Genomic DNA, 13,700 nt, shown 5'->3' on the forward strand with positions numbered 1-13,700 from the left:
TAAAAATAAAAAACCTTTATTAATAACAAATATAATTTTAAATGAACAAAGTTAGAGTCACATGTAATTAATCGATTAACTACAGAAATATATACTAACATAAACAACAAAAAACACAACTCATAATAGCTCAATCATTTCTAATCATCTTATCCTCCCTCAAACTTTTTGAAAACACTCGAGAATACTCCACTTGTAATAAACCGAACAAACCCAAGAAAAACCACCACAAAACCCTTTCATTGCTTGCACGCCGCCTTATCTGGCACTAGTAGTAACCGTAATAGCTTCTTTCTCCTATGGAACTAGCCTAAGGTAAGCTCAATCCTTTTTCTTTCTTTAATTTCTTTTCTTTCATGTAGGTTGTAGAAATTTACTATTCAAAATGCAAAATAATGTACATTTTCACTATTCATGCATGGTTATTTATTTTTATTGGCTTCGTATTAACATTAGTTTCATTTTGTAAAAATGTGTTTTCACCTTTTTACGTCTGCATGTTCATGTAAATATTTTTTTAAATGAATACAAATAATAAGTTAATGAATTTTTATCAAGTTAGCATTATGTTTTAATTAAATTTGAATTTTAATGGTTAGGCAACATGTTTTCTAATTTTAGAGACTGACGTAGGTCAAATATAATGCTTTTAACCGAATATGAGATAAGTAGTAAGTCAACAAATTTTTTTAGAGTAGGGATTAAAATGAGTGGAGCATAGTATTATTTTCAAGTTTTGTTTTGTGGAAAAAAAATGAAAAAAGAGCAAGAAATATAAATAAAAAAAAGAAAAAAAAATCATCAAGAGATTTTTGATTTAAAGTTTGACGTTAATTAAATAAATATCTATTAATAATAAATAATTTATAAATAAATTCAAAAAATAATATAGATAATCAATGTCACGTGTAAAATGAATTTAAAGAATGAAAAGTATCTACCACTCTATTTGAACTTATGCTTATCTAAGGACTATGTTGTCCGTCCATCCAAGCTAGTGTCCCGGCTGCAACGCAAACCCTTGATTAGATTCCAGTGCAAGTCAAAGCTACTAACTTTATTAATAAATATATTTTTAATAATAATCTCTTAAAAGGGAAAAAGAACAAAGGCGGAATAGAAAGTGACCTTTTTTCTCCAAAATCTCCTTGCAAATTTTTTCAATTCCATCTTCTCTCACAGAGAGTATCCTCTCTCTCTCTCTCGCTCTCTCTCTCTGTTTTTCTAGTCCAAGATAACAAAACAAGGATAGAAAAAGCAAAGAAGAAAAGAAAGGCGGCCTTCAAATAAAATCACCTTTGAGAGATTGGCGAAGAGAAAAGGAAAAAAGAGAGAAGAGAGATGTGTACGGCCTTACCTCCTGCTATGAGGCTTTTGTTAACCACTTCTACTGTTACAGGTTTTCCCTCCAAATCCCTAAGAACAACAACAATCCCTAATTTGAACCAATCATGTCTTGCAAGAAGAAACAGCCTCTCTTTCTCTAAACCAACGGTACCCTCCTCTCTCTCTCTCTCTGTTTGTAATGTTCCTATTTTTTTTTTTATTTTTGGTTTTATATGCAGTGGTTTTTTAAGATGCAAAATTTATGACTCTTTGAGCTTTGATGAATTGGGTTTTATGCTGTGCTGTGTGTCTACAAAAATGGTGCTCATTTGTGTGTGTTGGGGTTTGAGAGGCGGGTCTTGTTTGTTTCTTTTAGCTTTTACTCTCTCAAAACTTTGGAAGAGGACGTGTTGTTTGGCTATAGGTTTTGAGATGAAAGTATTAGATATTTGAATGAAAGATTTTTGAAGGTGAAGGTCTATAATGGTGTTCCGTTCCTAATATGTTTTCTGATGATTGTTTCCTGTTACATAAACTTCAATTGCATTCAAAATTTGTTCTGATTGACATTTAAAATCCGTGATTAACTAAATTTACTAGCTTTTTTCCGCTGTATTGCCCCCCCTTTTTTTGGGTGCTATTATAGCTGCTAATTTTATCTATTTATTTATTAGCGTAGGTCTGTATGATTCTGTATAGGAAAAAGTTCCATTCAGTCTGCTTCTATAAGAAAACAGGAAAGTTGATAGCTTTGAATGTAATCACAAGTAGTAAACGGTAATATTCCCTGTAAGTGTTTGGGGAAGATCACTGGCTAATAATTGGGTAACCAAAAAGTATTTTTTCTTTGTATATGGTTTGCAGATCAAATTTTGGAATGCCTATGAAAAATATGTTTGATTTGATGTTGTATGTTAACGTAAATGCCTGTTCTTGAAAGTTTATAGGACATTGCATGTTGCATTGGTCTTTGCATCAAATACAGTGCTTATCTGATCATACTTCTAAATCTTGTGTGTCAGTTTTAGGTTCTTGGAAAGAAACTGTAAACACTCAACTGACAAGGTGTGTGGGGCACAGGGATAAATGAAGAACAAATATTCTTCTTTTAGACCATGATATAAACATGTTAATTTTCACTACTTGCTTGACAACTAGGGTTTATAAAGTATTTATAAGCTCTTGTAAATGTGTTTCATCTGTTCGAAAATTAAATCTATCAAGGTAAAAGGAGAAGAGTGGAAGCAATTATTTTGTTCTCCATGCTGTCTATCAGAAAAGTTAGATATCAAAGGATAGAGTGAAGAGTGAAGAGTGGCTTTTTGAAGAGAAAAGAAAAACGAGCAAGAATCCTTAATTAATATCTGTGATTCCGGGGTTGACATGAAAGCTGCATAAAAATATCACTTTTATCACTCCTCCTTTGGGAATTAATTGGATTCATCTGGTTGAAATAGAGATTACTCCGGGGTTGACATGAAAGCTGCATAAAAATATCACTTTTATCACTCCTCCTTTGGGAATTAATTGGATTCATCTGGTTGAAATAGAGATTACAATTTATATTCTATGTTTGCTGGATATGCACGGGGCCTATGAATAAAAGGACTTGTTATAGAAGGAAGCTTGCTTAATTTGCTTTAAAATTTGATTTTCCTCAAATGCATCAAATCTGAACCATCCTTGTTTGATTGAAAAGGGCAAGGAAGTTTTTTTGAAATATCAGCCTAAAAATTATTCATATAAATGCTTCTTGGGGTTGTGGGCATGGCATGTGAGAAACAAGTGATTCAGGTTATTGAGCACCATCAACCTAGAATTTGATGGTAAGAAAAGATGCATGGTGTGGATAATTGAACCTGTATGTTTACTGTGGGCTATTGGGATGGAGAAAAATGGGATAATTTTTTAATTGACTGGAGGCTTTATTTCTATTTGTGAGAATAAAATCTCTTTCTGCTGATCTTTACCCCATGTTTTACCAGATTTTGTAGACTGTCTTGTATTTTTAGCATACCATTTTTAGGTAGCTTGTGAAATAACCCTATACTTGTTTTCTTTCATTTTAATAAATTTCCATTTATCAAAGGAAAAAATTTTGGGCCTACTAAAACCAATTATCATTCATTATTAAACTCGCATACACACTGATCTGCGACGCCAGTCAAGTACGTGGCTTTAATTTTCTGCATGCAAGGCAACTCCCCCGATTTTCTATATATCACTCTCAAAAACCTTCTCTTTTTTCAGATTTATGATTTGTAAAATATGCTGCTTTTTACTGAGTTGAGTTGATATTATGTGAATTTATGTTTCTTTTGAGTGTGGTATGATTTTATGGGGGTGATCAAACAGACTCAAGCTTTATGTAAGCTTGCTAGGTCTTAAAATATATTCATTTTGAGGGAAAAAAAAGAAAGAGATGATAATATTTGTTTCTAGTAGGCCACGTGAGCTTGCCACGTGATCAAGCAGACTACTCTAACGAAACATGCCTCAAAGCTCATGTGAGCTTGAGCTTGTCTCATCACCACTCTCTGTGTGCAGTTGGTTTTCACTAATGATTTACTACCAGGGAATCTGTTTTTATGTAATGGAAATAGTGGCTTTGTGGACATAAGAGGAATGATCAGGAAATGGATAGTTGGAAAGCTGAAGAGGAGAACATTGAGTGCATGTTTGGTTCAAATGAAGATACTGGCAGCCAAATTCCAACACAAGCCCAAACTATTGTGGAAGGATCAGGGACAGTTGTGTTGTCAGAATTTAAACCTGTTCCTGATGTAGACTATCTACAGGTGTGTAATCTTTCCATTACAAACTTGTTCTTCAGTCAACATAATTTATTTTTGGCAGTTAATTGTTAAAATCAACCTTGTCATCATCTTCAACAGTAATATCATTTCTCCACCACTGACATACTGGGTTTGACAATTGAGAAATTGTTTACTGATGCCTAATTTGGGATATCATGTGTTATAGTACTCAACTTTTTAAAAGCCCTTGCAAGTTAAAGGTTGGGACCACTAACAACCAAGAGGACCTGCATAATAAATTTTCCATGATGGACATAACAATGATTAAGTGATCATCTGCTGTCTGATATTAGGCATTTTATACAGATAGTTTTATTTTATTTTTTAATGTGATTCTTGGGGACAAATTTTAGAGAGTAAAAGTTCATCTCTCTTTGTATTGGTTGCAAGTTTTGCAAGCACCCCAGCATTTTTTTCTATTGTGCTAAACCTTAGGGCCTCGGATATCTGTTTGAAAGGTTAAGTTTTATATGCATATACAATTGTTTGCAGGAGTTATTGGCCATCCAACAACAAGGACCAAGATCTATTGGGTTTTTTGGAACCCGGAACATGGGCTTCATGCATCAAGAACTTATTGAGATTCTCAGTTATGCTTTGGTTATAACAGTAAGATGCTATGACATAAATCTCATTTATTTTATTTCTATTTGTCTCCTTGGAATACTCATTAAGCATTCTAGAAATTTACTTGATACCGGCCTCACCGTGGACCATGTAAGTAAATTCTTCTGAGATTCTCATCTTCCTGAAATGCAACATGATTTCTTTTCCTGCAGAAAAACCATATTTATACATCAGGTGCATCTGGGACTAATGCAGCTGTTATAAGGGGTGCTTTAAGAGCAGAAAAACCTGAACTACTTACAGTAATCTTGCCTCAAAGTTTGAAAAAACAACCGCCTGAGAGCCAGGAGCTATTGGCAAAAGTAAGAAATTAGTTTTGATATTCATTCATGTAATATTCCCTCTGTTCTGACATTATTCAGCCTCTGGGTGCATGCAGGGGTATTTTAATGATAGTTAAGTTTTAAATCTCGAAACATTGTGCAGCCAAACCCATACACATAATTATGTTATTGAATTCATGTTAAAAAGCATCTGAAATGTAACCTCAAAAATTTGATATGCTTTCAGACATCATTGAACTTGTAGTCTATTTAATTTGTTCACCTATTAGGTGACTTTTTGAGAGATTGTCATTGCTTACAGTAAATTAGACGGTAAAATTTCAGCCCACCTCTCTTTGAAAGTTTCTAAGTACATTTTGTGGATAGATTAGGGTTGAAGTTAGATGTTCAAAATATTCCCTTGATCCCAATCATTCAATTCTAAATCTTTTGCTATGAATTGTTTGGTTTGTAATCATCTGACTGAAAGTCAAAGTTCTTAAGGTACTGGCACTTTTTGGAGATATGGCTACCAAAAGAAGATTCCTATTTTACACACAGCAATTAGCCTAAGTGTGAAATTTGTTTATAATTTTGGCCAATTCACTTTGGAAACTTTAGGCATCAAAGATAATACTATGTCATATTTGCAAACCAACTTTACTTTAGGGAGAGAGATCCTTATTGTTGGCTTATTAAACTTTTAATTTGTTGCTCTACTATAAAGTTCTTCACATACTGTGAATGGGACTGTACATCCATTTGGATGCTAGTTGCAGAAGAGTCTGCAATTTAACGAACCATGACTTTTTATGAAAATAACTGGGGCCTATGAGTATGTTTATTTTGTTGATGTACTGAAAATGAATCCCTGTTTATTTATTTATTTAAAAAAAAAAGCAGAACTTCAAAGGAATCCACCAAATTGAGTTAATAGGAAAAAATAATAATATCCATCACTGATGGCAACTGTTGGTGTTTTGGTAACTGGTTATGTTTTTTTTTTTATTTGCAGGTGCAGAATGTGATAGAGAAGCCTCACAATGACCATCTACCACTGATTGAAGCCAGCAGGTTTGTGCTAACATGTTATTCTTTCAGTTACTCTTCCAGTATTTTATTTTTTACATCATTTTCTTTTGAGAGGGTACTCTTACAGTAATGTAATAATTACCTATGAATCTGTCCCAGTTAATGATTTTTTTTCCCTTAAAAATTATGCCAACCAGCAAGGATAGCAAAATAAAGAATCCTGGCTGATATCATATTTGTCGAAGGTGAAATGATAATGAAATGTTTCTCTGCTCTTTTAAATGATTTGATTAATAAACATGTTGCCTGTGAAAAGTATTGAATGATGAAAGCTTTGACCGTAAATAAAATGCAAAGTTGCTCAGCATTAAATGCTGAAAATTCTCTCTGCACGTGTAGACATGCAATATTTGACAGATTAGCTGTGAGAAAGTATTTGCCTTGCTTTGCTTTTCATGCATGTTATTTCTATGTTTGTATATGGTTTTATTTAACAGCATGATCCCCAAGAATGGAAAATGAAGGTTTGTGTCGCAAATAGAACTGAAAGTTCTGTGGTTGAAAATTATGCAGTTCCCTGCTTTTAAGTCAAAATTTACTGCTTTAGAATTGAGACCTTTTTACTGAGAACTGTAATGGCATAACCATGTCAAGCAAACAAATTTACAAGGGGTTTGGATTTTGAACCAGTATCGTATGGAACTAATTTTGATTTGATGATTGATAAAGCCTCCACAAGATTAACCAAAGTATGCTGATTTTCTGGATCCACTTATGCAAAATAATACAACACAAATATTGAAATTGAAGGATGGACTGCCTTCTCAAGCCATTTGGCAGTTGCATTCCAATAAATTGGTCTGACTTTTATTGTCTGTAAATTTTGCCAAGTTGTTTGATCTTACACGTGCAAAGCAAAGTAGATTCAACTGGTACAGGAGCTCAACTGAAATGCAAGCTTGACATGCAGTGTTTAAAATGTTTAGTCTAGTGAATGAGCTTGGCTGTTAGTTTTAGTTTGCAAGTTCATTAATTGCTCAGTTGAGTTCTGCATTGGTGGGAAGTTCTATAGAGTGGTTGCAAAGTTGCTTAATGCTGAAGTTGGAAAATGACTGCATCTTCTATAATAAACGGAATTTATCTGATGGTTTTTAATGGTGAAATTGCAGGCTGTGTAATATGGACATTATTTCCCATGTACAACAAGTTATTTGCTTTGCCTTCCATGATAGCAGGTTGCTCATGGAAACTTGTCAGGAGGCCAAAAATCTCCGGAAAATTGTTACTCTCTTTTATCTGGACTGAAGCAATTTGTTCATTCTATACATTGTTTTGTAAAAGAGAGGTGGACGTCGCTTATTCTTTTTTGTTTCTTCTTTTTGTAAATGAGGCAATGAATTGGGAGAAATCAGTTGACTTTATGGTTATTGTAACATTGATGGAGCCAATTTGCTCCACATAGTTGGATAGATACCGTAAAAGTTCTTATTCACCTGATTTTAGCAGAGGATATGGGACAAGAACTATGCCTTCCCATTGAATATGCCTCCATGCATCATGTTGTTTCTGTTTTGCCTGCGGCAAGCATTTCAATCAATATTTTGTGATTGATCTTCTTTTATTTCTTAATTGAATCACATTGTAATGAACCTAAAAGCATTTTCTACTCTTTCAATGGATTTAAAACGCACAGAAGTACATGTATGCACATGTATGCATGCTACTTTCTCGTTTCCATTGAAGTGAAATAATACCAGTTGTCTTCACGCTCCCAAAGCAGGAGTAACGCCACTCTGGTTTTCTCGGTTCAGCAACTCTGATTCTTCAATATATATATATATATATATATATATATATATATATATATATATATAATCATAATTATTTTCTCCATTTCATACCATGACCTCACCATAATTTTATATTGTTACAACTTCATAGTTGTCTGAAATATTTCTTAGAATGGCGTTTTAGATGTTTGTCCCAGTTCTCCCACCAAGCCCACCATTTCCAAAGCTAGGCGCTAGAAGACTCATCACGCGGAAATGCACTTACCTCTGATTTCATTTATGTGAACGAGGTGGGTTCCGTATTTTACTAGATTTCTTTAAGGTAATTTTTATTTTTCAGAATTTATTTTTTAAAAAATTATTTTTTAAATTTTTCTGGTGTTTGTTTGCTATTAGAAAAGTTGGTCAATGGAAAACACTTTTCGGTCAAAGAAAAATTTGACTTGGTTTACAGGAAAGTGTTTTCCTGAAAAATTTGGATGGAAAACACTTTTCGGAAATTGTGAAAAATTTAAAAATGTCATTTTATTTGCTGATTATATCAAATTTGTTCCTCAAACTTTTGATTGCTATATATATTTTGTTTTGAATATTTATTTTTCAATTTCATCTCTTAAAATTTAATTTTTATATTAACTTTGGTCCTCATTTTTATAATTGTTATTTGCTTTTTCCTTATAATTTTTTTATTGAAATTTTTTATGTATCAAACTTGGTTCTCATTCTTTTGATTGTTACTTATTTTATTTGAAATAATTTATGAAATATTAATTATTATTATTTTAATTTCTTCATCTTTCATTTTTTTTTATTTTTTAAATTTGATCTCTATTATTTTGATTATTATTTATTTTATTTGAGATAATTTATGAAATTATATATTTTTTTAATTTCATTCTCATTCAACTTTTTAATTTGTAAGATTTGTTTCTTATTATTTTAATAAATTTGAGAAAAATAAAATATTAATAAGTTATTTTTCAGCTCATTTTTCATGACATAACCAAATACTGGAAAATATTTTCCAATTTATTTTTCATTACACTACCAAATATCATAAAATAAATCATTTTTCCGGAATTCACTCTAAAAAAAATTTACTTTCGAGCAAACAAACAAGACCTAAATCTCCTTCAGCTTAAAAAGAAAAAGAAGAACCAAAACATTGCTGTTGTTTAAATAATTTTTTTTTTGTGTTTTTTATATTATTTTAATATAATAATATCAAAAATAAATTTTTAAAAATAAAAAATATTATTACAATATATATATATATATATATATATATATATATATATATATATTTAAAAAAACCTTTTAAATCACAGCCACAGCCGTAACTAAACTCGCAAGCGCCCTCTTAACCACGATGACAAACGGGTTAACCACAGCTGTAATCGTTGTTGATGAAACTGCTTGTTAGACCTTGGATAAAGTAATGATCGGTGAGAAATCTAGCGTCCAGGCTTTCGTAGCAGATCAAACATCAAAATTCTGACAAAAACGTACAAAATAAAGCTGCTGCCACAAACATTCGGCGCATATATATATAATTGTTTATTCTGTAATCATATCTGTGCATTAAATGCTCCCTTCTATTGCAATCATGAGATTTTCTTCGACTTCAACCTCTCTGGTCGCCACTCCCGAACAAGTAACTCTTGAACACGACCTTGCAGCTCCCTTGCGTGTTCGCCACCCGCCATTCTTCAAAGGTTGCACTAAAAAACCGGTCTTCACTCTCTGTAATCAATTGCTTCCATGTTTCCTACTGATGGAAACAGTACCAGCCTGAATCCAGAAGCACCTGAGTTCTTTCCTCATAGTTACCTTGAAAACGACATGGTTGCACCTTCGCATAATGTTGTTAACTATACTGACCAAGATCTCCCAAATTTCTCGTTTCTTCCTGCAATAAATCAAAACCCATCTTCTTATTACTACTACCACTGCTACTCTACATCAGGGCCATCTTCTCATCCTTATCCTTACTATACTGACACCGATTATCAATATCCTAGCAATGCACAGTACTGCGTTACGTATGCTCACAACCATAACCTCTTGGTCTCTACAGTACTGACCAAGCCAAGCCCTATCATGGCAGTCTCTGAGGAAATGCAAGCCCAAGATGAGCCCAAAAAGGACATGCAACAGTTGGTGACTGCAAGGGTTAGCACAGGAAGTAAAAAGAGAGGAGAGTGTAACAGATATGTTGGTTCTTTTAATGGGAGAGAAGGGAGGTATAGAGGGCACGAAAAAAAACATGCCAAGAAGGAATATTTGAGAGCCAAGTCTAGTGGAAGTAGTAGAAATCGCGAGAGGCAATATTCTTCCACCGGAAGGAATGTGAGATCTTGTGGTGGTGCCAATTCTAGGCAGAAGCATTCTGTGTTCCCTGTGCTGCCCGATGGCCAAGATACCACAGTTATGATCAGGAACATTCCCAATAGATACACGTAATTGGTTCACTTTCTGTCTCTCCTTGAATCTGTGTGTAGTGGGGTTTCTTCATTAGCTACACTCTGTTAGTTTTTTATCAAGCATGCAGTATCGTATCAGTACTAATCCGGTTCCAAATTAGTCCAAAAGTTGCCTCCCTTTATTTTTCTGAATTGTTTTTTCTAGTTTCTCATATTATTTCTCTACAAAATCGCTCCTAACAGTTCCACTTGTTTTCTCGCAGCCGTGAAATGTTAATGGAATTCCTTGACAGACATTGCATGATGGAGAATGAAAAGGCAAAGAAGCATCAAAATTCTGACTCTGCCAAGGAGGCAATTGTGTCAGCTTTCGATTTCCTGTATCTGCCTATTGACTTCGAGTACGTTTCATTTATGTTTTTGATCTTGAATTTCCAATTGCTTTTGCCCATCAGAAACATTTATTGCTGGGTTTAATTGAGAGTTCTTATACTTATTTATTCACAATAGCCAAACTTTATTGGCTCTACACAAACTAAAACAACATCCATCACTTTCAATTGATGCTGGACTTGTGGTGGGATGCAGAAGAGAGGCCAACAAAGGCTATGCTTTTGTTAACTTCACAGATGCAAGAGCTGCGTGGAAGTTTTACCTTTCCACCAACCATCAAGCATGGGATGTATTCCAGTCCAGCAAGATACGTGAGATAGCCTGTGCTAGGCTTCAGGTACGGTAACCATGAGAGTATTTTTCTTGAGAGACAGCACTCATAAGACTCCCTTGATTATTTCTCTTATCTAAACAATATGGGGTTTGATTTGAAAATGTGATCTCAGGGAAAGGAGCAGCTAGTGAGGCATTTTGAGAAGTCAACTTTTGAATGCGACTCTGATGAGTATTTACCAGTAAGTTTCAGCCCAGCCAGAGATGGTTCAAGGGCAGTGGTGGAGCAAAGGGCAGTGGGTAGACGTATTAGTAACAAAATCTAGCTATGCGGCCTAGCTATTAGATATGGTGACCAGGACGTGACAAGAACAAGATTGTGTGCTTTTGTCATTGTCATTTTGTGGCCATCAATATCAGGCCCCTATATAGCTACCTTGGCTACTGTAATAGTTCAGTTTCAGTTTCTTGTTTAAAACTTGCTAATTACTACCAGTTCTGTTCGGGTTTGTAAGTTTGGTCTCTACTAGATGATGGATTGATTTCGAAAAATAACATAGGTTTTAAAAATATTTGGAAAATAGCATAATTTGAATATAATAATGTTTTTCAATATCAATTATGTACAAAACCGTAATTGAGAATAGTAATTGTGGCACTTGTGTAGTGATGTTTCTTTCCTTTTTAAAATGATTAAATTTATTAAAAGTAAATTCAAAATTTTTAAATTTTTAAATTTTATGAAAGTTCAATTGCGCTAAAAAATAAGATAGCTAAGAGAGAGAAAATGATGAAAAAAATAAATAAATTAATAGAGATATATTAAGAATATATTTTTGATATATTTGATACCGTTAAAATTTTTTTAATAATATAAATTTAATTATATTTTGAAATACTTATAAAATTTTAAATTAATTTTTATATCCGTTAATTAATTTGATTTATACATGATTTTTTAAACAATTATTATTTTTAAAAATTATATATTTAAACTGTGTTATTTTTTAAATGTTTTTTTAAAATGTGTTATTTTTTTTTAAAATTTTTATTAAATTGTGTTAGAAATTATGCAATGCAATTATAAAGATGCTAGTTTGGGACCCGAGAGAAGGTCGGCACATGATTCCAAAGATTATGGAAGGACATGTGTGAGATTCACCTTTTAAAATGAGTGGATGTGATTTAATTGATGTTAAGAAGGTATTTGAAAAGTTAACTGTTGTTGTAGTTGTTTTTTAAAATATATATTTTTTAAATATATTAAAATAATATATATTTTTATTGTTTAAAAATTATTTTTAACATCAACATATTAAAATGATAAAAAATATTAAAAAATTAATTATAAATAAAAAATTAAATTTTTAAAAAATATAATTTTTAAAAAATATAATTTCAATCACGTTTCTAAATTCAATTTAAAATACATAAATAGTGATAGTTCTCATGTACTAGCTTGCTCGGATGTAGTAATTTTTTTTGTGCTGTGTTAAAATGGCATGTAACGGTAGCATTTCAATATGTGGTTGAAATTGTGTTATTTTAAAGTTTGAATTTTTTTTATTTAAAATTAAATTTTTTATGAAAAAATTAAAAATTAATTTTGTAGGGAACTGAGAGAACTAAAAAGAAAAGAAATAAAAAAAATTGAGTTCGCGCACCTTGGCTGGGAAATGCTCTTTCTTCCTCGGTCACCGGTAAATGAGCCAACCTACGGGAGGCTTCAAAATCCATCTTAATCCACTCTAAAATCACTAAAAATCCAACAAATCTTCAGAATTTATTTTCGGATAATTTTTCAGTCACTAAGAAGTCTTTTATGGACAATAATGAACTTATCATATCATTAAGAATCTAATGACACCCTTTTCAGCCATAATAACCAAGGTTGTCAATTCCGTTTCGGTAGGTATTTTATTTTTTCAATTGGAATGAAATGTTTCAGTTTTGGAGTATTTCGGCATGCCGTTTCGAGGTTTTACTGTTTATATATATATATATATATATATATATATATATATATAAATTCAACAAACATAATTTAAAATCAAGATAAATTAATTATAAATTATGCAATACAAACACAATGCCAAACAAATATAATTTCAAAATTTAAAATATTTCTAAATAGTCAAGATTAAATAGATTTTTAACTTAAAGTAATTCAACTTAAACAAAATATCAAAATACTATGAAAGTAAAATATTTTAACATAAATATTTTAAATATAAAATTAGGTCAATGTTATCAAAGTTAATGGAATCTAAAGCATCCCTTATTTTGCTCAAATTCCTACAAAGTATAAATATGAAAAAAACAACATGAATATAAACCATATATATAAGTGATAAATCTAATTTTAAAAAAATAATATCATTATTAATGAAAATAGTAATAATAATTTTCAATATTATTATTAATATCATGTTATTGAAAATAGTAATGAAAAATAGCTTTTTATACTTGGATGATTTAATTAATTAAATTGAACAAGATTCAATTTGATTCAATGGCTTTTCAAGAGCGGAACGGAACATGTGGAATGAAACCGTAACGTTCCGGCCGGAATTTAGCCGAAAAATCCGGAACGGACCGAGATTTAAAATGAGATAAAAATTGTTCCGTTTTGTTCTGTTTTTTGAATTGGTATGAAATGTTTTGGCCATTCCGGGTAAAACGGAACGGAATTGACAACTTTGATAATAATTGTCAAAACAAGGATTTCCCATGGATTCTCTCTCAATTCTCTCTTCT

At 32.0% G+C, this 13,700-nt stretch overlaps 2 protein-coding genes across 3 annotated transcripts; both read left to right on the top strand.

The window, feature by feature from the left end:
- The first annotated feature begins 1,117 nt into the window (after nucleotides 1-1,117).
- LOC18104222 (uncharacterized) lies at nucleotides 1,118-7,679 on the top strand. 2 transcript variants are annotated; one of them, XM_024583770.2, is made up of 6 exons: nucleotides 1,118-1,494; nucleotides 3,948-4,124; nucleotides 4,635-4,751; nucleotides 4,922-5,071; nucleotides 6,048-6,106; nucleotides 7,234-7,679. In XM_024583770.2, the coding sequence occupies exons 1-6, from the start codon at nucleotides 1,342-1,344 to the stop codon at nucleotides 7,367-7,369; spliced, it is 792 nt and encodes a 263-aa protein (XP_024439538.2). In that variant the 5' UTR covers nucleotides 1,118-1,341; the 3' UTR covers nucleotides 7,370-7,679. The 2 variants fall into 2 exon arrangements, with proteins under 2 accessions (XP_024439538.2, XP_006376035.3); XM_006375973.3 differs by having other exon boundaries at nucleotides 1,121-1,494; nucleotides 3,930-4,124.
- Nucleotides 7,680-9,445: 1,766 nt separating this feature from the next.
- Nucleotides 9,446-11,438, top strand: LOC18104223 (protein terminal ear1). Its single transcript, XM_006375974.3, has 4 exons — nucleotides 9,446-10,313; nucleotides 10,541-10,678; nucleotides 10,866-11,007; nucleotides 11,117-11,438. Exons 1-4 carry the CDS (start codon nucleotides 9,616-9,618, stop codon nucleotides 11,267-11,269), a joined length of 1,131 nt encoding a protein of 376 aa, XP_006376036.3. The 5' UTR covers nucleotides 9,446-9,615; the 3' UTR covers nucleotides 11,270-11,438.
- The last annotated feature ends 2,262 nt before the right edge of the window (nucleotides 11,439-13,700 follow it).

The sequence above is a fragment of the Populus trichocarpa genome, chromosome 13 (assembly GCF_000002775.5).
Source record: "Populus trichocarpa isolate Nisqually-1 chromosome 13, P.trichocarpa_v4.1, whole genome shotgun sequence".
In the NCBI taxonomy this organism is placed as follows: domain Eukaryota; kingdom Viridiplantae; phylum Streptophyta; class Magnoliopsida; order Malpighiales; family Salicaceae; genus Populus; species Populus trichocarpa.